Raw genomic sequence first — 25,250 nt, 5'->3', positions numbered from 1 at the left:
TAGTGCCGGCAGGGAAGAGAGGGAAAAGTAATTAGTGAGCTAGCTCATCGAAAGATATTTTGTATTTTGGGACAGTACAATCAATATTAATTTTTTAAACACTTACTTATTGTTAGACAATTAAAAAAAAACAATCGTCAGGATAATTAATGGTTTACTTGATTACGGCAAAGCGACACATACGCGATCTTCAGAGTAGGAGATTACCTGCCTGGGAAACTTTTTTGGAAACTGGTCTCTATTTAGGTGTTTCAAACGTGAAGAAAACTCGAAAAACTCCACGTGGCCATCTTGTTGGCAAAGCACGAACCCACGACCAACTGCCAGTTTTCAATGGTTTTAGCTACTCGACCACTGTAGGCTCAAGTTAATTTGAAAAAAATTGTTAATTTCGACAACGGAGTTAGATAACCAGCACGACTCTATCGATAGCGGGAAAAACATGATGTATAGCGGCAAGACACTACTAATTTGGCGGCCGGATGGCCGAGCGGTCAAGGTTAGCAGCCTGCCGCCCTGAGGGACCCGGGATCGAATCCGGACGGGTCGAGAAATCCCCAGGAATTTTTCGGGGGGAGGGTGGTCCGTCCGGATATGTCTGTCCCCGTCCCTCACCACCCGGCCGCCTCATTGTGGGCCTGGCCGAACTCATAATGGGCTTGCTGTAAGAGGCCCTCTTAGTGCCCACTGGGCGGAAAGAGTTACAAAAAAAAAAAAAAAAAAAAACACTACTAATTTGAGGTGAAAAGCATATATTTTAAAATCAATTTTAATGCAATATTTGAGCTTGTTGGCTTCTACAAATTTCAGCAATACCAGGTCTAATATGTAATACAGCTATCCTAGTTTCTTCTATATTAGTTAGGCTTTCGCGTTTTTTGTTTTCATGGACCACTGGATTAGAAGATTATTTTGTGAAATCAATAGCAATGCAATGCATTATCAATAAAATTAAAATTTTGTATGGTAGGATTTTTGTATTTAGTTTAGTATCTAAATTTTTTATAGATTCATTTGCATAATTTTGTTCGAGTTCCGCTCCTGACCGATCTTTTCTTCGGAATATTCGAAATTACAAGAGATGGCGGCTTAACCGCCTACCTTTAGCCAAAATTGCTTAATATCTTATTAATTAATTAATCTGTTGGTCGGATGGACGAGCGATTGAGGCGAGCCTACCGCTCTGGAAAACCCGGGATCGAATCCGTACGGGAATTTTTCGGGGGTGTTCCCATCACTCATCATCTAGCCGACGTCCCATTGCGATCACGGCAGAACCCCCATAAGGGGCTTGCTAAAAAAAGATGCCCTACTGGTTAGTACCCACAAATAAAAAAATTAATTAGCCTTAATTTAACTCGATAAGAATTTGGCTGTTGCTTTGATTAATTATTGTGTCTTTAAGTTGGTTAATGTTGAGAAGCCGCGCTGGCACAAATATGATGTTGAAATCTGTAACAAAATGTTCAGTGCCTCCGTAGAGAGGGTTGGATTAAGAGCTTGGATAAAAATCCAAAAATCCTCAAGACTTATTTCAGAGAATTTCATTTTTAAAGCGTTCTTGAATTTCTGATTGTTCTTCTTTAAACTAAAATTCACAACTCCATGTATCAATTGTGCCAAATGCATTTCGTATCCAGTCATAATTTTCTATATTTAAGAAAGGAAAGGAACTTGCAATCTTTTCTTCCAATAGTGTTGTGTTCTTTTTTAAATTATAATTTCCTGCTATTGGGTTGAACGGGAAGCTTAGCGTATTTTTAACAGCTGTCGTTACTTAACGTAGATAATGTGATTGAATTATAAGTTGTAAAATTTAACACTTTATTGCTAATGTGAGATTGTATTCTTTGTTTAGAAGGGTTTTTTAACATTTTTACTTCACACTGTTTGAATAAAAAGTCGAAATATCTTTGAATAAAAAGCATATCGGGCTTTATGGGTGTCGGAAAGGATATAACACCGTACAAACAGTAAATAATATTCGTAATGTGCATGAAATAGTCCGGCGCTTTCATAATTACACGGAACACCGGTTAGGAACCACTGTTCGTCATCCGTATTTAATCTCTTATGTACGTAAAAAATGATATTCTTAACTAAATTTGCTGCGTAATTATCCCTAGTTATAAAATTTTATACAGTTTACGTCACATACCGAATTTAGAAATGTTTGGCTTTCTCGTACCGCATTAATTTATGAAAAATCTGAAGGTGCCATTCTAAAAATAGCATCTTGAGGAAGAGGCTTATTTTTAGAAATGCATCTTAACTCTCTTCTAATATAATTTCTCACTCTATTATAATGATTCTTCTCGTTGTAATATTTTTATACTAAGGAGGTACCCAATTAATGAATGCATTGCAAGAAAGCCGAATCTTTCCTTAAAAATCATCTTGAGATAGGCTAAATCGTACAAGGTGCCAAAATAGGCTATAATCAACTTTTTCTACAGATGATAACGTAAATATCATCACTGTTCCTTGCTGTGGAGACGATTTTCTTTATTTGAATAAACCTTACTTTACCTAATTCGTAAATACTATTTAAAGTAAAATAGATAAATGTAAAATAATTCTAAAATACGATTCAAAGACATTTTATACTCGTTTAAACATTAATTCAGTTAAAATTTTGTAATTTATCATCACAAATTTAGTATTAAACGTCGATTTTTAAGCCTTCGCGCGACGTTTCGAGTGTTCTACAGACTCCAGGAGGAATACAAAGCTCAGATGTAACGAACTAAACACGTGGACAGACATCTGGACCAGATGAATGACTTCACACCGACATCCTCTCGCCTTTTATTATCGAATAAGCAGGAGACTTCCCTCCTCGCTACCGACTCACTACACAGAAATAATTAACATTTGTAGTAATTGTTACGAATTAAGTTAAACAATTTTTTCGATTTTTTAATTAAAAAAAATTTCCATTTTTCAGTAGGTTAGACCCTTTTAAAGACTAAAGTGCTGTAAAAAGGGTCGAAACGGATTTGCTATCTATTTATTTTATTTCTTAAAAAAGGTTTTTTAGAAAATACTGATAAATATTCTCCTCTCCCTCCAAAAATAAGCTTTTCGTGACACAATTTGGTGCTTTTGGAATGGTTTGATAAGGAAGTGTTTTGACTTAGGAAATTCAATTTTTTTTTTATGTAAAAGTAAAAGAATTTAATTATAAAGTTAAATGAGTTTCCTTGTAAATATTCTCGGCTTAAGAAGACTTAAATTGAATGCATACCACTTTTTATATTGAAATTTAGAAAATAAGACATAAATCAGGGGATGGAAAAAACTGGTCTCCTCATTATATACTTCAGTCGCAGATGTTTTTAGAAACAGATGTTTACTGCTGGATTCCATCCCTTTCTTATAACATAGATTAATTCGAGTAAAACGATAATTATTTTAATGATTCCACGGCAGAATACGTTAAGACCAACATCAATATGTCTCGTAGGTGCACACACCGAAGCTCTGTAGAATAGCGTTATACACGGGTAACGTGGGCGCCAGGTGATGCGGAACTCATTGTCTTTATTTATGCAAGAAGAAAAACACAAAAAAGAACAAAGTAGCAGCACGGGGAGGTCGTCCAGCAACTCCACAGGTGGTGAGTGTTGCTGCGAGTCAGCTGTACGCCCGACACGTGCCAGAAGTGTGCCAGCCAGACCTTCCTCGCTCGGCAGATGTTAGCGGATGACGTCACGAAAGCTGCCCTTCATAATCGTCTTCCCGCTCTTTTCGAGTCATTCGTCGAGAAGCAACACGTTATCGCACATTAAAATGGGATCTGTAGTGTACTGCATTCATTACAAGGACGGTTGCAAGTGGTCTGACGAGTTGAGGAAATTGCAGGTAAGTTACTAGTTTCTCGATTTAAATTAAAATATATGTATGTATTACGTTTTTAATAAAATTTTTTCCGTAGGGACATCTAAATACTTGTAAGTACGACGCTATCCCGTGTCCAAAATTATGTCCTGCTTCCATCCCTCGCGTTCTCATGGAGGATCATTTAACTTATACTTGTCCTAAAAGGATTAAATGCTGCGATTATTGTAACGAATACTTCTCCGCTGAGGATTTAGAGGTAAGATTTATCTTACTTTATTTTTAACTACCGAACTATCTTATAGATCTAGAGCATTAAATAAGCGCATATTTTTCTAGAATCACGCCTCAGTCTGCCAAGTGGAATCTATTTATTGCGAAAATAAATGTGGATCTACTGTTCAGAGACAATTTTTGAAATATCACCAAAGTAACGAATGTGTTAAGCGATTAGTTCCGTGTCATTATTGTCAAAAAATGTTCGTCTTTGATACCCTTAAGGTATGTAACTCTATTTTTTCCTACGTTTGAATCAAGCTATTTGACATGGATCTAACGTAGAAATAATATTTTTTAGAATCACAAGTCCAAATGTCCACTCTACCCTTTAGCATGCCCCAATCAGTGTGGTGAAACAAATATTTGCAGACAAGATATGGAAACTCATCTGAATCAACAATGCGATGCACTTACCATAGAGTGCATCTACAGAGACGTTGGTTGCAGTTTTAAGGTAATCATAATCCACCTCGTACTAATGAATACTTGTGTATATATTCTATTCACTTAATATAAACCTATTTGTTTTTTCAATCAGGGTTCTCAGACTTCTTTAGATAAACACGTGGAAGAAGACACAAAGCGTCACTTAAAGCTGATGTGTGCTGCATTAACTAAGCAACAATATCAGATTACCAAACTCTGCGCGGTTCTTCACGATCTTCACGTTAACACGACGGGCACTTTAGTATGGAAGATTACAAATTATTCTAAGAAACTTAAAGCTGCTAAACTGACGCAGGATTACGAATTGTGCAGCAGTTCTTTCTATACTAGTCAATATGGATACAAACTGATGGTCACGTTGTTTCCAAATGGCAACGGAACGGGGCTCGACACTCACCTGTCCATCTACATAAAGCTGATACCCGGAGAATACGATGCAATTCTACCGTGGCCATTTTCTCTACCCATAACTTTCACTCTCTACGATCAATCCGACGATCCTCAGATGGCTCGAAACGTACGTGAGAGCTTTATTCCCGATCCTTCTTGGAAGAATTTCCAGAAACCCAGTGGAGATCCCGACGAATTGGGATACGGTTTTCCTAGATTTGTTTCTCACGATCTTTTATTCCAGAAATCTTATATCAGAAATGACGCTCTTTTCTTGAAAATCAAAGTGGAAGACTTCAAAGTGTTCGCAGTTTAAGTAACTTTAATATAATGATATCTAGTCACGTTTCATTATATAAAACTAATATATTTTGTATTTATAACTTTGTTAATACGACATCACGGTTTGTAATTATACATAAAGATAAATTAATAAATTAATTTGTAAAGAATTCTATTTGGAAGACTTTCTGATCTTAAATGGAGAAACTCCAGCAAGGAGTTGCTTAAGTTATTAATTTCAAATTGTGCCCCCACACACTTAACATCCATACATAATTTACCCCACAATTTTTTTTTTTTTTTTATTGCATTTCTTGACGTTTGAAGGTGCCGAATCCGAAAATGTAAAAATGGGGAAGGTCACTTTTTGACCGATCGCTATACTCCCCTCTGTTATATATAACAGCCGGAAAAGTAAAAACGAATAAAGCGCGAACACTTGTATTGTTTGAGATCATAAACTTTCACGCACGACAAACGGACATGCAATCTGACTTTTTGCTTTATGATATGAATTGTTCCTTTTCAAGAAAATCATTTACTCGCTTCCAACAGCCACTAAGAAGTTCGTCAAACTGAAATTAAAGCGGAATTTTCGATCTAGCCAACAAATTAAGTTTTATCTGTAAATTTATTAAATATAACTGATCAATTAATAGATATTGAATTAATGTCACTTTTGTTGTTGAAAATTATTAACAGAATCTCCTCCTGAAACCTCTTCTAACTTTCCACTTGTTCCCTTTTCTATAGCTTAAATCTCTAGCTTTCTATTTTCACCTTCTGAACTCGTTCCAAAAATATAATTCTAACTAAACAAACTCTAGAAGATATTAAAACTGTTTAAGTATAAAATAGATTCCTATTTAGATTTTTCTAACAAATTTGAAATACTGTATACAAATTGTGTACCAAATATAGAGATATCAAATCTTCAGTTTTAAAACCAACATTTTTACCATAGTAATCTATTGTTATTAGAAATGAATGAATTCAATCTATTATGAATTGATTAGATGACTACACTGAGAATTCTTAAATACAGACCATAAATTTTAGAAACAAGCTTTATTCAAATCCAATTTAGAATTTCAAATCTTTGATTATTAAACACATTTAGGACTTACTTTGAAATAAAAAGTTTTAAGTATACAAAAGCGTTAAAATACAAGGAGACAATCAATTCTTTACTTTTGTTAAAATGTTACCACAAAAGGAGAAAACCCTTTCACTATCAGTTGATGTAGTTTCCATGGTTTTGAGTAGTTTTTATACATTTTCACTACATTTGGGTGCCAATACTGCCGTTTTAATTTCTTTGGCTTTGAAATTTACTTTAATTATTGTTTGAATAGTTAAAGTATTAATTATTAATTAAAATCTTCATAACTTTGGCTCATTTTTCCCCAAAGCTTAAAGCCTAAAAATGGCAAAATTTTTGAAGGTTTGAAGCTTCAATTGATTTCCCTAATAAAATATAATTGTGTATATCTATTTAAAATATTCAAGATAATCAAACAAACTTTCAATTATGGCCATTTTTTTCAGAAGATGCACCAAAGCAACTTGGAGAAGAAGAAAACACTGATTTTCTGTTCTCAAACTAGATTTAGATATTTAAGTTTGAATGTTTTAATGAACAAGAAATACTTTAGATTTTCTTTTGGATAGCCATGTTAATATAGTAAGGTCTCTTTTTTGAATTAATTAATTAAAACATGAGTATGACAAAATGCTGATTGTTAATGTTACCTAAGATAATCGCTAACTTGACACCTTACATAAAATTGACAAATTTCGTACATTTTGATGTTAATTAATGTATCGGGTCAGTCCATAAGTTCATGCGTATTTTTATCTACAAAAAAAGCAGCAAAAAGTTTTAATTAAATTTTATTTCAATCTATAATGTATTCACCATTATTTTGCACACTTTCTTGACATCTTGATGGTAGCTTTTTAATCCCGTCTTCGTAAAATGATTTCGGTTTTGAATCAAAATATTCAGAAATAGCCTTTTTTACATCGTTCCAATCCTCAAAAGTTTTCCCTTTTAAAAAATTCTGCAAACTGTGAAAAAGATGATAATCACTGGGAGCAATATCTGGCGAATATGGTGGATGAGGTAAAATTTTCCAGTTGTAGCTTTCAAGTTTCTGTACAGTTATTTTTGCAGTGTGTGGTCTGGCATTGTTATGCTGCGAGAGAACCTGCTTTCTGTTCACTAACGATGGTCGATTTTTTTTCAATTTTTCATTTAAACGCTCTAATTGCTCACAATACATTTGAGCTGTAATTGTTTAATTAGGTTCTAACAGCTCAAAGTGAATTACACCTGACATATCCCACCAAACAGACAAAAGAATTTTTTTTGGATGCAACCCACCTTTTGCAGTCGGTTTTGGCTGCTTGTCGCAATTCATCCATTGTCTTTTTCTCGTCACATTATTATAGCGGATCCATTTTTCGTCTCCAGTAACCAGCCTACCAAGAAAAGGTTCTAAAGCAATACGGGATAAAAGAGACATGCAAATGTTTACACGTTGTTGCGTGGGATGAATTTAAACGTTCCACAGTTTCATCAACTGTTAAAGATGGTTCTGCTTCAACTAGGGCAGAGAGAGCATCATCATCAAAATCGACGGGTCTTCCAGTACGAGCCTTATCCTCCACACTAAAATCATTGTTTCTAAATCTTTCAAACCACTTCTGCGCAGTCCTTGCACTAATTACAATTTGATTATGTACAGTATTTATTTTTTTGGCTGCATTTATAGCATTCTCACCACTTAAAAATAAAAAGTATAAAACATGTCTTTTATATTCATCTGTTACTTCCATTTTAACGAAAATAAACAACTGAAATGTTCACAATTCTGAACAGTATTATATGAATGAGATCCAATTTAACACTTCAGTGTAAAAATTATCACATTAGACTGACATTTTTAACAGCAAAACAAGATTTTTCTCAAGGTCATAAAAATGTGCATGGACTTATAGACTGACCTGATATATAATCTGAAGTAATACATACACACACACACACATATATATATATATGTGTGTGTGTGTGTGTGTGTATTACTATATATGTACTTGTAATTTATTTGAACATGTTTACTGCAATAAATGCTAAGTTTTTTGTTTTATTAAAATATAACTGTCTTGAAATTATAAATTCAATGGTTGTATTGAGTGAAATGCAAATGATGCACAATTATCACTGAAAATATGAATGACAAAGTTATTAAATTACAAAAATTAATAAATGAAAATTAGTTGAAAATGTAAATCTACATAATATGTACACATTACAAATTGGTCTTTTATGTTTTGTAAAACAAAGAGTAATAAACAACTCTTCTTAACACTCTTTGTAAAACAAAAAGTGTTAAGAAATTTACAGATCACATATATGACACATCTGTTTCACAAGTTTCTCCTAAATAAATTCTACTAAATGAGGTAAAGTATAAACAAAGGACAAGTATTAAATATGGCAAGTGTTTGTCTCTATCATTCATGTTGCTTAATCCTAGGGCAAACTGAGCTTGACTTTCAACATTGACTCAACAGTCAAGGGTGGGTTTAGCCTTCCTAACCTCTGGGCCTCTTGGTTCTTTATAGTATTCCTCAGTTTTTTCTTCCAATATAGCAAAATCTTAATCCACAGAGTCTATCCATGTCAATCTTTGCCATCCTCTTTTTCTTTTATCCTTTCACTTTGTCAACATTATTTTTTAATTATATGCACCAATATGAATAGAAAATAAACAGCATATCTTAAACAGATTAAATTTAAATACATGACAAATCTCAACACAAAAATAAACAAACAAAGTAAATTAAAACTGAATTAATTATAATAGAAATAAGATATTCTGCGTGAAGTCCCTTCAGCCACACCATATATGGCTTGCTGAACTTCCATATCAGTTTGGAATCGCCTACCACCCAGATGTTTCTTCAATGGTCCAAAGAGATGGAAATCACAGGGTGCCAGGTTGAGGCTATAAGGAAGATGTTCCAGTACCTCCCACTTGAAGAACTAACAATTCAGTTTGCTCAGTTTGCACATCTGTTCTGCCTTTATCAAACTCAGTGCACCAAACCACCTGTTTTTGTGACACGACATTACCACCATACACCTCAACAAGTTGACAATGAATTTCTACCGGTGAGTTGCCCTTCAGACTGAATCACACTATGCACTTCCAAGTTTGACCACATTTCCGTGAGCGCAGCCATTTTCAAAATGATATTGCAAGAATCTGATGCAACATTTGCACCATCTAATGCCTGTACAATAAAGCTGTGGTCTTCTGTTGCTGCCCCAATGGGAAATTCGAACAAGAGGAGGAATATGACTCCCGTGAGAGCTCTTGTTACCTTACTTTTTGAATCACTCTCGTATTTATTCTATTTAATTTCTTGTATTTATTCTGTTTAAGAATGTTACTTGATTTTGCATTTCAATCTGTTCAATATTGATTTTTGCTTGTGATCTAAAGATGGAGTAAATCCATTCCAAAAAGTGTTAATATATTAAATATTTTCTGACTCTTTAATTGCATTATAGATTAAAAAGGAATATACCTAAGAAGAATCAAAAAATTACTGGCAACAGTGCTATATTATATGTAAATTGATTTCTTGCGTCATTTCTGTTTCAATATAATCCCTTGCCTTGATCTGTTTTCATATCTCTGGCAGGTGACTAACTCCATCAGCAGCATCATTTCTGTAGATATCCCTTAGAGAGTTAAATGTTACAAATGATGTCTTGTTGACTACTATACAGTACTCTCATATGGATTCTTTCATTTTCTTGAACAAATCATAGTTGTGGTGCTAGTGTCTGGGAAATAGGATGGCTATATTCCAAGGTTTCCCCTCTGTAAGTAAAACTTTTCTATACAACAGTTGACATTATGCATCATTCTGCACAATATTGTTTTCTTCAAAGCAACTCTGGTTGTTTTTAGCAGATTGCAGGATATTAATGCTTACTGAGGAAAAGTCTGTAATACCACATTCCATCCAGTACACCATGAGATAAGATTACACCTTCATAGTCATAGGCATCATCATGACTAACACCTTCAGGCTTATTTGAATTTTCTTGGCATTGGAGACTACTGATGCCCTATTCTGACAACTGTTCCTTCAGTTCAAATGAATTAGTTTGTGCCCATGTTTCTTCTATGATTAGGATCACCTTAGGAAAGTTTCTCTTTCCCATTGATGGCATTCAAGATGCACTGTTACAGCTGCATAGCAGTTTTATTCATTAGTTCGTTATTAATTTTTCGTCTTGGGTACCGGAAACGTAAAGGCTTAGGAAGATAGTTTGGATTGTATATGTACCGGTATGAGGATTGTTTTCTATAGCAGTTTTACCTATGCATATCTAACAAATAGTGTGGAATCTATCTCAATGCAACTTTCTACATATGAAGAATATCCTTTAGTATTCCCCATTTCTCCTGAACACCAATCTTTGCAAATAGTTCCTCACATGTCAATCATCTTCAGTCAGCATCTGGTAGGGCTTAGACTGCCTGCATGTTGATCTGATCAATAACTTCAGGTAAGTAATGAGTTTCTGTCTGGCCTTCCTAGCTACAGATCTACAGGATAAGGCCCATTTTTGCAGAGTTTCTTGGCATAAATCCTTAAAAAATCTTGAATGCAACTTCCTATCTAACACGATGCAATTAAATTAATGATAACACACAGCTATAGGACATAGACGATGTATACTCTCAGATACTAAATGAGAAAGAATATTATGAACTCTTCTAATAAATAGTAAACAATTAAAAAATGCTTCAATGAAGCTTTTTTCATTGAAGCATTGTTTAATTGTTTACTATCTATGTTTAATCAATTAAAATATTAAAACTGTTAAAAAAAACTACTGTTTTATTCAATATTGGAACATGATGTTAAAACATTACAAATCCATGCTAAGCTTCTGGATAAGTATGAACAGAATGAGATGTGACTCAGTCTATTGTAAATATAAACAAAGTAAGAGTATGTTTAAACACAAAAGTACCAACAATTCTTTTGACTGCCCTAAAAAAATTCAATTGTTTCTTGATATTAAATCAGAATTGTTTTTCTAAACTCTACTAATGATACATAAAACTGATTGCAAATGCATAACAGACAATTTCAAATTAGTTGAATTGCTGTTGGGACATTTCAAAGTAAGTTTTAATTGAATCTTATCAATTTTTCTTATATAGGAAAAAAAAACAAAATTTTCTTTTATATAATTCATTTCATGAAAATTAAAAATAATCAGTTTTAATGGATGCAAATGTAATCTTTATTATTATGGAAAAGCAATTGTTTACATTTTCTTAATAAAATATATGCTTAGATAATGGCTAAGGAAACTTTGTTCTGTTATGCATTATAAACTTCCAAGGCAATACATACATTAAATGTTTACACTTACATCTTTAATTTTCAGTTTTCTTTCAATAAAGTTGGCAAATTCTTATTAAAATGCCAAAAATTATTTTTATTATTTAATATTTTAAAATTATTAATCTTGACTTTCCATTTCTTCTTCAGAAACCTGCAAGAAAAGGAGAAAAGATATTAAAAATTCTATAATATAATATTAATGTTTAGGAATACTATAATTTCTGTTAATATACATAATTTTCTTTATTTGTAATAACATTAATTTTATTACAATTAATTAATATGTTTTAATTTATATTTATATAATGCAATTAAATATGAAAAATGAATTTTGTTCTTTATGTTTGTAGGAAGTTTTTTGGAATTAACTTTAAACATTTCTAATAAAAATTTAATCAGTACTAAACTAATCAATGTAACAGGGAAAAAGTTCTTTTAGATGCATGAATTTTCCCAGACATCTTAGAAAATATAAGATTAGATCTATAGCACTATATGAGCACTATACACAAACAATCGTCTTTGTCTAAATACATTATACTCTTGATAATCTGGCTTCTCAATTATCAAGCATATCTCCCCAGTGTGATTTCCTATGCCCTTCTGTTTTCACACATCCTATATTATTTGCCCATTCAATCTCAAAAAAAATCAGTACTGAAGAGCAACAGGTCATGTCATTCATTGCCTTTAGGCCTATATACTCTCAGTAATCTGGCACTTCTTTGTGCAAGGAATGGCCAGATTAGCAAGAATCATTATAGCCATATTTTTAGCATTTGTTTAACATTTTCATGTTATACTTTTATTTATTTATTGTAATATGATATTCTGTACTGTGTTATTACTTAATAGTTTAATTAAGATGTAAAATGATAGATATAGTAATAAGCATATATAATTTAAATATTTACTTACTGGAACAGATTTTAATTGACAAAGATGATTTAGTGCTAATGTTAATAAAGGACGAACTGTATTGATTTCCATTGTAGTGAGATAATTCAGTTGAGCATGAGTCTCTTCACTCTTAATGAAAGCATCAATGGAACTTCGTAATTTTGCTAATCGAATGTCCCAGATATCTTTCACTAATGTCTGTATCTCATCTGCATTAGGTATATCATTACTGGCAACATCTAATAACAACTGTGCAATTTCACGAAAATGTTTAGATGGCATAGGTGTAAAGTATCTTGATTCTATTTCCTCTTGTTTTTTATTTTCTAATTTTTCAATATCCATCCATTCGGGTGGTATCAGTCTGCATTTTAATCTTTGTTTAAGGTTGAGAGCAATCCAAAGAGGGACCTTTACTGGAATACTAGGTGTGAATGGTCCAATATCTCCAGATATTAGATAAATTTTACCATGTGAAAAATTTGGAACAATTGTCACATATTCTTTTTCAGCTGTGAATTCTATAACCGATGGATCCATCGTAAAACATTCTGAAATACGGTCATTTCTATGAGTTAAGTAAGATTATTTTAAATATAGAAATTCTAGTTATTTAATTGTTTTCTAGCACACAAACAACTCTAGACATAAAAAGAAATGTAAGAGCTCATTAAATTTTAATAATTATTAAAAATTTTAAATGTTATAATAAAAAAATGACAAGAAAAGAAATTAAATTAAAACAAAATTATATTACTTATATCAAAAAAACGTTTAGTTGGTTTGGTAATAAGTGATATGACACACAAAGAATACATAAAATGGACATAATGGCTTCAATTAAGTCCCAATCTATGACAAAGTCAACTAATAAGTCCACGGTATTTAGTGTCTAGTTATCTGAATAACAGTATGAATGTATATTGAAATCATTCACAAAATGAGTTTGCATGATGTAACATGTTCAATATGTTCTCGTAACTATTCAAATAGCTAGAAATTAAACATTCAAAATAGAAATGACAAGTCAATCTAAACTAGCCACAATAAATTATGAATAATTGCATAAATGATGCAATTTAAATTTAAATAATTTCATAAAATATAAAAATACAGAAGATAGTCTTTGGATATTCATCTTCATAATCACCAGGGACATACAATCTTCATCTACAGAAACGACCTTTCCATGGACCTATTTGTTTTTTTAGTAATGGCAATGTCACCGAGGACTACTTAATCAATTTGCATTATTGCAGCATAACCTCCATAAAAGGGTTGTTTCTGTAAATGAAGATTGTATATTGCTAAAGACAAATGTCTAAAGACTTTGTATCTTCTGTATTTTTATACTTTAAATGTAAATACCATCAACTCGAAAGAAAAAATTACGGAAAAATAATATCGATTTGATCGTGTTTGATTTTTATACCAAAGGTAATGTGAAGATTTTTAAATAACAGAAACAAAACTACTCAATTTTATAATTATTTATTTAATTTTTAATTATCATCAAAAAAGTAATGAATATACTGTGTCTAACTTTTTGATAAGAAAGATGTCTGTTAGCTTATATTTTTGAAATTATGAAGAATTGAGCAGATTCAAGCTTAGATCTCTCCCATAAATTCTACTTAGACAAATGTACAAAAGTAGTTTGCTTTTAATGGCAATTATTTAATTGATTTGTTCTGAAATAATATGGAATGTAAAAACAAATTCATCCAACCTCTTGTTATAAACATATCTTCAGGCACCATGATTAAATTTTCTGCAATATTTGTTATAAATTCCAATTTTTTAAAACACATTGACAAAGCTGGAACTGAGATGAACTTACAAATCAAACTAACCACACTTTTACAGCAAATAATTTATTCAGTAAATAAATATTTTTGGCTTATTTTATAAGCCTGCTTCAGGCTGAGCTTGAAATATTTCAATATTCTAAATTTGAATGCTCAACACATTCTATGACATTATTTACAAATTTTTAACTAATGGAACATTAAGTTTCGTGTCCATTTTTTTAACATCAAGTACAGAGAATCATATTTTAAAATATATTGTACAGTATATACAAACAAAATAAAATACGAACAAGAATAAATAAATTTCATAAGTTAGCCATTGTGTATATATTATGTATGTATACTACGTATATATTGACCTCATTGTTTTTGGGTTATCAAAAAATGACCACTATACAGTAGATAAGGATTCAAAATCTTCATGGTTAATACAAACACCCTTTAACCTGGTTTTATATATTTCAAGTGTTTCTAACATTCTTATTCATGAAACTTAAAGTCCATTGGTTAAAAATTTGTAAATGACATCATATACATTGAGCATTCCAATTTAAAATTTTGGAAATTTTGTATTTTGAAGTTAGGCCTGAGGCAAGCTTATAAAATAAGCTGAAAATGTCACACATACAACTATTAACCTTAATTTTAAAACCAGAAAGCTTTAATTCATCATGAAAGATGAAAGATTATATTTCTATACATGTAATAATGTCATTCCATATATTTGATATTTTGAGCATGAAAACATTACATGCATTAAATGTTTCCATACTCAGAATATCAAATATATGGAATCACTGGTAGAAATTTTAAGTTTCCTCTCATAACTGTATGGAAAAAAACAGGTGCTAGATCCTCAATGCAGGAAATCTGGTGAACATGTATGTCATTTTCTTCTTAATAAAAAGTATTATTGCAACCACCAACAATAATATTACTATGGCAGTGGTAAAATATCCTACTTGGCTTATACTGATGCCTAGTACTATGCATGATCATGATCAAGACATATCTACAGGAAAGTTGTTTTATTTATATATTGTTCAATAATGTATCTGTGTTTAACAATTTCCTGGCTATATGATGTGTTTAACATAGCAGCTTTCTGTAATGTTATGTATTTGATTTTGTGAAACCCTGATATTTCTAGACTTTTGTGTATTGTATGTGATATGATCAAGTGCAAAAAAGAACTGCAGGCGGAATTGGTATCTTATCTATTCTCCATAGTTGCTTTATTTCATGGGCAGTTTTCAGTTCTATTTACAAAATTTCTCAATGTACGTATTTTGAATGTTGTGGGTGTTTGGAACAGCTGTGTCTATACTTGTATGTCTATACAGTGGAACTTCGCTTAACAAGCACTCCTCATAACAAGTATGTTGCATAACGAGCAAATTGTAAAAAAATTACTCACTTAATGAACGACATTTCACATAATGAGTGATGAGGAGAGGGGAAGTCCTGGATTGTGCACATGTTACATCAATCTGTGTTTAGCAGTCGTTCTGCTAGCATCTTAGTGTTGCTTGTTATCACACACTTTTCCAAACTTGTGTTCAGACATATTACATATAAACATCAACAACCATAGCCCATTATATAATAAACACACCAAACAATATGTCAAATTCTTGGGCTATGTGAAGACTATAATTATATATTAGAAATTAAATAATTTGACTAGATGTAGGCAGTTATGCTGTAAGGAACCAAGTCCGAGCGTTATTTTTATTTTACTTTTATTTTGCTTATTATTCTATTTTTGTTTGGGGCTTATGTTTTGTTAGGACAAAGGTTTCCTCACCATTCACCTTAAGTATTTAAAAAGAGAAGAAATAAAACCCAACTCACCGACGGAAGAAAAGCACCATAGGACTCGCGCACATTTGCGCTTCCCGAGCGGCATAGAATAAGTCCGCACCGAGAAAGAGGGGGGGAAACCCCACAAGAACGAGATAGGAACTCGCTAGACCTTAAATAATAACCGTCCCGGAAAATTGTAAAAACAAATAATGTAAAAGGTTAGTGAGTAAATTGTCAGAAAAGAGGCTGCCAGACGATGAAACAAGTTATTGTTAGCATTTAAGTATGTAAATGAGGGGAGTGATCGCATTCAGAATTGTGACATCACCTCACACTATAAATCCCGAGTCTCAAGTGAAGACGGAGAGGTGAATTCCGGATAGCAACGAGCTTGGTGAGCTTCGTAGCAGTAAACGAGAGAGGTGTCCGAGAGGATCTCGAATAGTTCCAAGGTGATTTTGAAGTGATTCGAATTGTGGATCAACAGTCTGAGAAAGTCTTGAGAGTTTGAGGAAATAGGTTCCGAGTATATTGAGGTGACGATTAGGATCTCTAGTTTATAAGAATTATTGTTATATGTAAACTTTTGGTTTTGTCGGATTCCCAAGGGGAATAGAGTTAAGTTAGACATAGATTTGAATTGAGTATTGTCGGGTTGATTTTGTTGCATTTCATTGAATAAATTATTGTTTGCTTTTTTACTAAATATTGTACATAGTTATTGCTAAACGACTAATTAAATCTTTGATTTTTTTCTATTGACAAATCTTGTCGTTATTTAATTCGGTGCACGCTTAAAGTCCAGGCCTGGCACACTAACGCGAATCCGAGTAAAGTACCCGGTAGGTTAACGGTTGTTTCCGGCACACGGTAGAGTCAATAATAGTTGGAAATTAAAATAGTACTTTACAATGCTGCCATCTTGTATTAAACTTAATGACAATTCCAAATTAATTTTGATTCTTTTTTTGTTTTCTGCAAATCAAATTCACATTCCAGGTTCGTTCATTCTTCACTAGAAGAAAAGATGATGATTCACACTCCTTAACAATGTATATTGTATAATTTTCTTTGAATAAATGTTATACATAAAATATTTGAGTATTTTTTTTTTTTTTGGCATGGAATGCATTATTGTATTTTACATTAATTTATATGGGAAAAATTGTTTCACATTACAAGTAAGATTCTGGAATGAATTATGTTTGTTAAGTGAGATTCCACTGTATATATGTATATATGTAATTTTGTTTAATTTGTCAATAAATTGTAAGGAACTGAGTCCGAGCGTTATTTTTATTTTATTATATTTTGTTTGAAGCTTATGTTTAGCTTAGGACGAAGGTTCCCCACCACTCTCTTATTAGTAACCAAAAAAGAAAATAATAAACCAACTCACGAAAGAACGAGCGCTGTAGAAAAAAATCATACGCACTTGCGCTGCCCAGCGGAAATAAACAGTCTGCAGAAAAAAAATGGAGGGGGGGAATCCCCACACTCACTAGAAAAGAAATACTAAACCACCATAAAACATCCCAGAAAATTATGCTAAATGCTTTGTAAACGGTTTATAAGATTTTGTCGGAGAATTGAAGCTGCCAGAAAGAAATTTGATGTTAGAAAAACTAAGTATGTAAATAAAAGGAGTAACCTAGCTAAATTGTGATGTCACCACACAGCATAAAACCAGCACGCTAACCGAAGACGATCGAAGTGATTCCTGGTCGAGGTGTACTACTGAGTGAAAAATTCGAGGCAAAGTCCAGATTGAGAATTAGGCGCTCCAAGGTGTTTAAAGAAGAATTTGATTTGACGATAGCGAAAGGATTGAGGAAACAGGTTCCTAGTATAGTGAGGTGATGGATAGATGTTTAGTTCGTAAGAGATTTTGTTCATAGTTCTTAAGTATTTGATTTGTCGAATTTTCAAAGGAGGAATTAAGATTAAGTTAAGCTAAGTAGCTGAGTTTTATTGTCGGGTTGACTTGTTGATTTTTGTTAATAAATTTTGTTTTGGATTATAGACAATTGTACATAGTTAAATTTGATTTACTAATTAAATATATTTGAAACTTTTGCTTTGACTTGATATTTGTTGTTATTCTTACTAATTTTTTCGGTGCACGCGTAAAAGCCTAGGCCTGGCAAACTAATCTCAAATCCACATAAAGTACCCGTCAGGTTAACGGAAGTTTTACCGACCGCAGTTGGTGTCAGTTTCCTAAGATACTAAAAATAGTACTTTACAAAATGTGATGGTTTGTTGTGATGGATTGTTTTGTATATTTGTAGTATGGTTGATAATTGCCAATAGTGTAATGGTTTGTGTTTGTATGAAGCTTTTAATGCATTATATTTGCTATTTGAATTATATTGATATAAGTAGTCAGTTTATATTAAAAGCACACTATTGTGTTGTATAGTTTCATGTATAGCGTGTCATTTCCTAAAAGTATTGGCTGTAACTACTGTGTCTTTTAAAATGCACTTTCTATAGTTATTTTTTTGTATTTTGACCTGGTCTTTTATGATAAACATGAACCTTTTTATTTCTCCAAAAAGACATCCACAAATCAGCAAGCAGTTTGACACAGTTCTGTCAACATAATCCTGTCTAAGATTATTATGATGCCTATCATGAAAATCCTTTTGTATCTAAGATTACTTCATGATGTCTGTGTTGGTTATATACTGCATTAGATCCAGATCAGCATTATGTAGATTTAATAATGTACTGTTTTTATCTGCAAGAGTTACAGCTTTGTGTAATTGTGAAATTTCTTTTTTGTAGAAAAACTGTTGTCTGTATTTCTTTTGTAGTGCAGACTTTAAATATCTATGAGGCCTCTTTACAAGGAAGAATCAGTCTTTCTATGGCAAATATAGATTGGTGCTTGTTAGGTTTTGTTAATGTTCATGTTTTTCTTTGCTCTAGTTCTGTGTGTGTCCAACACACAGTACAACTCCAAATAAATATGTGAATACTGGGACAATATATGTGTTGATTGCTTTAAATATGTTTTTTGATTTCAACTGTATTGTTAGTATTGAGTTTGACCTATTTAAAACCTAAATATTTGTAGACTGTCCTTATCTATTAATTCAATGATGTCTTCATTTCTGTGTTCAGAATCATCTTTCTTCAGAGTTCCTTTTTCTATATTGAATATTCTGCAATTTGTCTACACCAAACTTCATTTGAATATCAGTAGAGTAAATATGTGAAACTTCTAATAGTGATTTAGCTGTGCATGTAAGGATACATAGCACTTTATGTCTTCCATGTACACAAAGTGAAATAAATACAGTCAAACTGTGTTAATATGAATCGCTAGGGGAATAGTAGTTAGTTCACTTTATCGAAAACTCCTATTAACAATTTTCATGGTCAAGGTCATATAATTTAGAGTTAAGGATTAGTAGAGAATTGAAATCTCTAAATTATATTTTGAATTAATTTACTAAATAAGGTTAAATAAATTAGATTTATTTACAAAAATAAATTAATGATCTAAATGATTTTCAAAACGAGGAGGAGACTGTATTTGCCATTTAAGTGTAGAGCAGTATATCAGTGGTTAAATAAAACAAAGCTAAAAGAAATCTGTGATGTTTTCTGTTGAAGACTGTTTGAAAAAAAGAAAATATTTTTTGGTGCCAAAAGATTAAAAAAAGAGCCAAATTTGGTTCCAAATACCCAAACCTTTCATCACTATATGCATCCCTGAAATGCAAACTAGCATGTGTTTTCATGGGATCACATCCATTTAAAGCAGCGGTTCCCAACTTTTTTCTGACCAGGGACCACTTTGATTTCATTGTTGTTAGCAGGGACCACAAGGTTTAAGAAAAATAAACTGTGTCAATCTAAAAATAAACTTTAATCAAAATTTTTAACATTAGTAATCGTTAAACTCAAGAGTAACATGCTTTAACAGTACTATTATAATACCTCGTAGAAAACATAACATTTTTATTAAAAATTAAATTCAGTTTGTATCTATGTGGGAATAACAATTTAAAATGAATAAAAGTTTTAAATCTTTCGTGGACCATATTTTAGCTCTTGCGGACCACTGGTGGTCCGCGGACCAGTGGATGGGAACCGCTGATTTAAAGGGATGAGTGTCCTTAAACTTTAACCTTTATCAGTGTTTGTTTTTAAGGCAAGTCAAGTGTAATGTGTTGTTTTGTGGATGTATCCATATTTTGTATTGTATTGGAAAGTGGGTTTAAGGCCAGATAGAACAAAACAGAATTAAGGAAGCTCTCTGGAAAAGATCTCATCTTATGTGTATTTGGTTTGTTATGATCTGTCATGAAGTCTGAAGTATATATGTTGTGTTTTCCAGTTGTTGTTGTTATTGTTGTTATTATTTCATGTTCTTAAAAACATAAAAATAAAAATATTATTTAAAATGTTAACATCCTGTGCATATTAATTATGTTATTTTTAAATAAAAAGACTAAATTCACTTACAAAATATTCTCTTTGTTTGGATTCACTTTTATTTCTCATGCAGTACTATTAATTTTCTCTTTTTTACATTTTGCAATTTATTGTTAATGTGATCTAAAAGAATAAATACTAAAATTAACACAAGTTGAAGAAAATACAATAAAATTATATTAAGTATATACAAATGTATATAAGGTAAGTTATTTTAGAAACACATTTGTATCAACATGGAAAGACAAGATACTTAAAATAACATAAAGAAGTCAGAAAACTTTTTAAAGACTTTTTTATTCTGTTTAAGTGCCTTATATTTCTATATTAATAAAAATAGAGTCAACAGATTTACATAAACAGATTATAATTATATATATAACTGCTTTAATCAAAGAGAAGAAAAGTAAGAAAACACTTTCAGCTAATTTAATAGTTTAATCTAACAGTATTGCCATAGATACAGTGAGATAACAACAGTATTTATTCTACTAGAATGATCTGAGAAATAGATCTAGAAAACTTATATATTGTTATCTTTCTGTATCCACATTAATGTTATTCAGTTGAATAGAACTAACTTTGTGGGTATGTAAACTCGTGCATTCTTACAGGATCCTGTGCTTGGTTAATGTTAAACCCTTGCATTTTGAAAATGCTCTGTACTAATATTTTGCCATAGGATTTGCAAAATACGAAGCCAATTCTGCAATTGAACTATTTTGTTTTAAGGCTAGTTCTGTTGGGTGAACAAGGCAACTACTTAAGTGGCAAAATGAGAGGGACAGCAAAAGAACAGTCCAAAATGTTTGAAAGGAGGAAAAGATAAAGAAATAAAAATAATAAGCCTAATTCAATGAAGTCCTATAAATAGACTTTAAAGTTGTTTAAAAATAATTCATACAAGAATGCCAAAATTGCAAGTCCTTTGAGTCCATTATGAGTTTGACCAGGTCCACAATGGGGGTTGTCAGGTAAAGGCTCTCTATAGGCAATGTTCTGGTTGCAAGGGCAACAAAATTCAGTTTTGCTTTAAGTGCAAGTTTACCATACAGCTTACACTGCTTTTGTTAAGCCTGAAGATGATGAATTTGCTTAAAATATTTGCTTATTTATTTTCCTTTCTGTGCTTCAATTAATGCAGTTATTTACTCTTATTTCTTAAGACAACTTTCTCATTGGATAAATTACATTAGAAAAACAAACATGAGAATTAAATTACAAACGAAAATAATTTACAATTATAATCTACAAAGCTTGGTACTATTATCATCAAATAAAACCTTTAGCAATATACATTTGTATATATTTTATTATTATTTTGTTTAAATTTTTAAAAACATTTTTTCTGTGAATTAATGAATTTAGTTTCTTTAAGAAGTACTTGCTAAAAATTTTATTTAAATTTACAATTAATTTTGACAAATGTCTTCACATTTTATTATCAGTTTAGATACTTGTAAGTTAAATTCAAATGATTTTTCTCGATACAAAAACCTTCTAAAAAAGAAATACTTTTATGCTTATTATTGGAAATTAACACGAGAAAACAAAGTTAGAGAAGACAGATTTGTACTGAAGAAAACCTTAGTCTGGTGTCTTCTCTTCATTTTCATATTTTTATTCCAAGAAAAGCAGTTTAAATTAAATTATGCTTCACTAATAGGATACTTTTAAGTCAATATAGATTAGGAAATAAAGTAAAAATTCATTTTTAATCTCATTTTAACATGCTTCCAATAATTTTACTTCTACATCAATTCAAAAACATCTAAAATGAGAATAAAACATCAAGAGCACTTATTACCATTAATTTCTATTCTTTTTATTTATATCAGTTCACCAAGTATTGTATTTATTATTCAATAGAGAAAACAATAAAAATCCTTTAACTTCATAATTTTTTTTACTCTTTCTCTCCTACAGACACTAAGCAAGTCCTTTGAGTCCATTACGAGTTTGACCGGGTTCACAATGGGGATTGTCAGGTAACGGGTTTGACATATCTGGGACAGACTACTTCCAAAAAATATCTGGGGATTTTAGCCGTCTACTTACATTACACATCCCCGATAGGCCGACAGATTAACTTGTGGATTTTTATTAATTTATTGTTGCAACAACAATACATTTTTCTAACTTTTAATTTTACTCTATAGGCCTAAGGGAATAATGGCTTATATATTACTCTCTTAATAACAGAGCAATTATTTTCTTACATAACATACCAATTTGCACTGTTACTAACTACTGCTAATGGCATTTACAATATTGATAAGAGAAAGTGACAGAACAATAAAGGTTTTTGCCATCCTGAATCTTTAATTCTACCAACACAAGTATTAATTTATGACAAGCAAATCTTCACATTAATATTTATTACACTAATATATCTGAGAATGATTGGTAGTTTGGTTAATGTTACCTATGGTTCCAAGATGGCGGCTCGTCTGATTCCAGCAAGCAAACAGTCGGGACGCACGTTCTAACCTAACCTAACCTAACCTATTCTAATAATTTTGTTGGTAATAATTATGGTAATTTATTAGAATAGGTTAGAACGTGCGCCCCACTGTTTCCCTTCTTCTATTTGCTGGAATCAGAGACGAGCCGCCATCTTGGAACCATAGGTAACATTAACCGGTAGGGGGGGTTTATATTGAATTTTCCGAATAAAGTTAAGATAAACAGCTCAGGGACAACCTGTTAATCTGTACGTTTTAAATATAGGAATCTTACCTATTAAAATATAAAGATGCCTCCTTTTATATCAATAACCGACTACTAAGTGATATAACAAAGAATTGAATAGAAAAATACCATGATAGTTCACAAACGACAAGTGTTATTCATAATCGAGGACATTCAACTTTGGTTAACTTGTTAAAAATAAAAAATTCGAAGTCTTCGAGAGAAATCTAATCAAATAAATTTATAAATAAATATTTTTTACAAGCAGCATATTATACAGTCATTCAATTATTTTGATTATCTCATAACACTTCAACACTATAAACAAAGCAATCGAATTTGGCGCGTAATCGTAGCATACTTACTATTACATTTAAAATTGAATGACGAAATTGCTTACGTTAATTTTAATTAATAGCTGAAATAACTTTTATTATTATTTTAATAAAAATAAATAATTTTTATAAATTATTTCTGTTTACGAATTATCCAACAGATGGCGCTTTTTTAAGCAGTGGGAAATTATGTGGAAAAATCAATTGGCGCTGCTGTCTGTTGTATACAGTATGTTCGGCCGTTAAACAATAACTTTTACGTGTTTTTCTATCGACTAGCGTGCTACACGATGGCTTCAGAACTAGAGATGAGAAGCCCAGTTCTGCTGCTGGAACTGTTCCGACTACGGAACGGTTTCTCGAAATTGCTCAGAATATATGTTACAGGACTGCGTGACATATGACCTGCTGGGCCCAAAAATTTAGAGGATGCAAAAGAAAATTAAAGATGTAACGAGTGTATTAATGTGATTTCATGATATAAGGCTTGTTTAATAGAATACCGGAAAAGTGACATTAAAAGTCGGGAGGATGGGCAATTTTGACATACGAAACTTCCAAGCAGTGCCGTAACTAACCATTCGTGTGCCCTGTGCAAGAACTTGCTTTTAAGCCCCTTAATTAATTAGTTTGGAATAATAATAAAACTAATACATGCATTTTTGGCCCCCTTCTAAGTGGATCTGTGCGGGTGCACCTGTTTGCACCTCCCTAGTTACGGCACTGCTTCCAGGTCAGAGGGGACATTAACTGCGACTGGCAACCTGTTGATAAGCGAGAACATAAGACAACGGACCGGTAAATTGGCGACGCCTCTCCAAGCAAGATCGGTGTAGTATTGTCCGAGTTTGAACATAAACCAAAGACATCCATTGGCACATGCAAGCAGTGTCGCAACTAGGGCGGTGCCAGCGGTTCCCAGGCACAGGGCGTAGACCCTAGTGGGGCGCATAAATGACCTGGATCAAGTTTTGGGTCATAGTTTTGGGGCGTAGTTACAGAAGCTCGCACCGGGCGCATAAAAGGCTAGTTACGGCGCTGCATGCAAGTACAATAAAGAGAATACTACATGATTTGCACCCCGGTGCATGAATAGAGTTCTAAGGTTTCAAAAACAGTCACAGTTCTCTGGAAGATTCTCTACTACTAGATTGCAGTGAATGCCATGGAGAATTTGTGGACCAAGAACTGACCAAAATTATTTTGAATATCATGACACCCACTGCTTGCCACACTAATCCCTAATGTCAGTACATACACCAGTGTTTTGAGTTTAGCAAAACAATTTCGTGTATTATACTCAGATCAGATATCGTTTCTAGTTCAACCACAAAAGTTCATTCTTTTATACTTGGACTATTCATTTTAAATATATACATACTAGTACTCAGATAGGGGCAAAATACAGCCCGTCAAGTCGACTGACGAAGACAGGAGAGTTTTCTTATTATACTTTTTTACAGGAGTGCTCGTATATTTTTATATATTTATAAAACGCGAAGATTCACAATTTTCCAATAATGACCTTGACTCACCATCTCTCTCGCCCCTCTCGAAATATGACACAACAAAGCTA

At 32.2% G+C, this 25,250-nt stretch overlaps 2 protein-coding genes across 2 annotated transcripts; one reads left to right on the top strand and one right to left on the bottom strand.

Annotated features, from left to right (window-relative positions):
* The first annotated feature begins 3,705 nt into the window (after positions 1-3,705).
* LOC136983492 (TNF receptor-associated factor 4-like) lies at positions 3,706-5,373 on the top strand. Its single transcript, XM_067280250.1, has 5 exons — positions 3,706-3,864; positions 3,938-4,099; positions 4,180-4,341; positions 4,418-4,573; positions 4,658-5,373. The coding sequence occupies exons 1-5, from the start codon at positions 3,706-3,708 to the stop codon at positions 5,270-5,272; spliced, it is 1,254 nt and encodes a 417-aa protein (XP_067136351.1). The 3' UTR covers positions 5,273-5,373.
* A 6,170-nt stretch (positions 5,374-11,543) lies between these two features.
* Positions 11,544-23,791, bottom strand: Psf2 (DNA replication complex GINS protein PSF2-like protein). Its single transcript, XM_067280291.1, has 4 exons — positions 23,388-23,791; positions 20,679-20,771; positions 12,601-13,133; positions 11,544-11,833 (listed from the first exon to the last, which is right to left on the bottom strand). Exons 3-4 carry the CDS (start codon positions 13,120-13,122, stop codon positions 11,801-11,803), a joined length of 555 nt encoding a protein of 184 aa, XP_067136392.1. The 5' UTR covers positions 13,123-13,133; positions 20,679-20,771; positions 23,388-23,791; the 3' UTR covers positions 11,544-11,800.
* Between the last annotated feature and the right edge of the window lie 1,459 nt (positions 23,792-25,250).

Source organism: Centruroides vittatus, unplaced genomic scaffold, assembly GCF_030686945.1.
Source record: "Centruroides vittatus isolate TY-2023 unplaced genomic scaffold, ASM3068694v2 contig_882, whole genome shotgun sequence".
Taxonomy (NCBI): Eukaryota; Metazoa; Arthropoda; class Arachnida; order Scorpiones; family Buthidae; genus Centruroides; species Centruroides vittatus.
The sequence above is the reverse complement of the archived record's forward strand: the minus strand, read 5'-3'. Positions and strand labels throughout refer to the sequence as shown.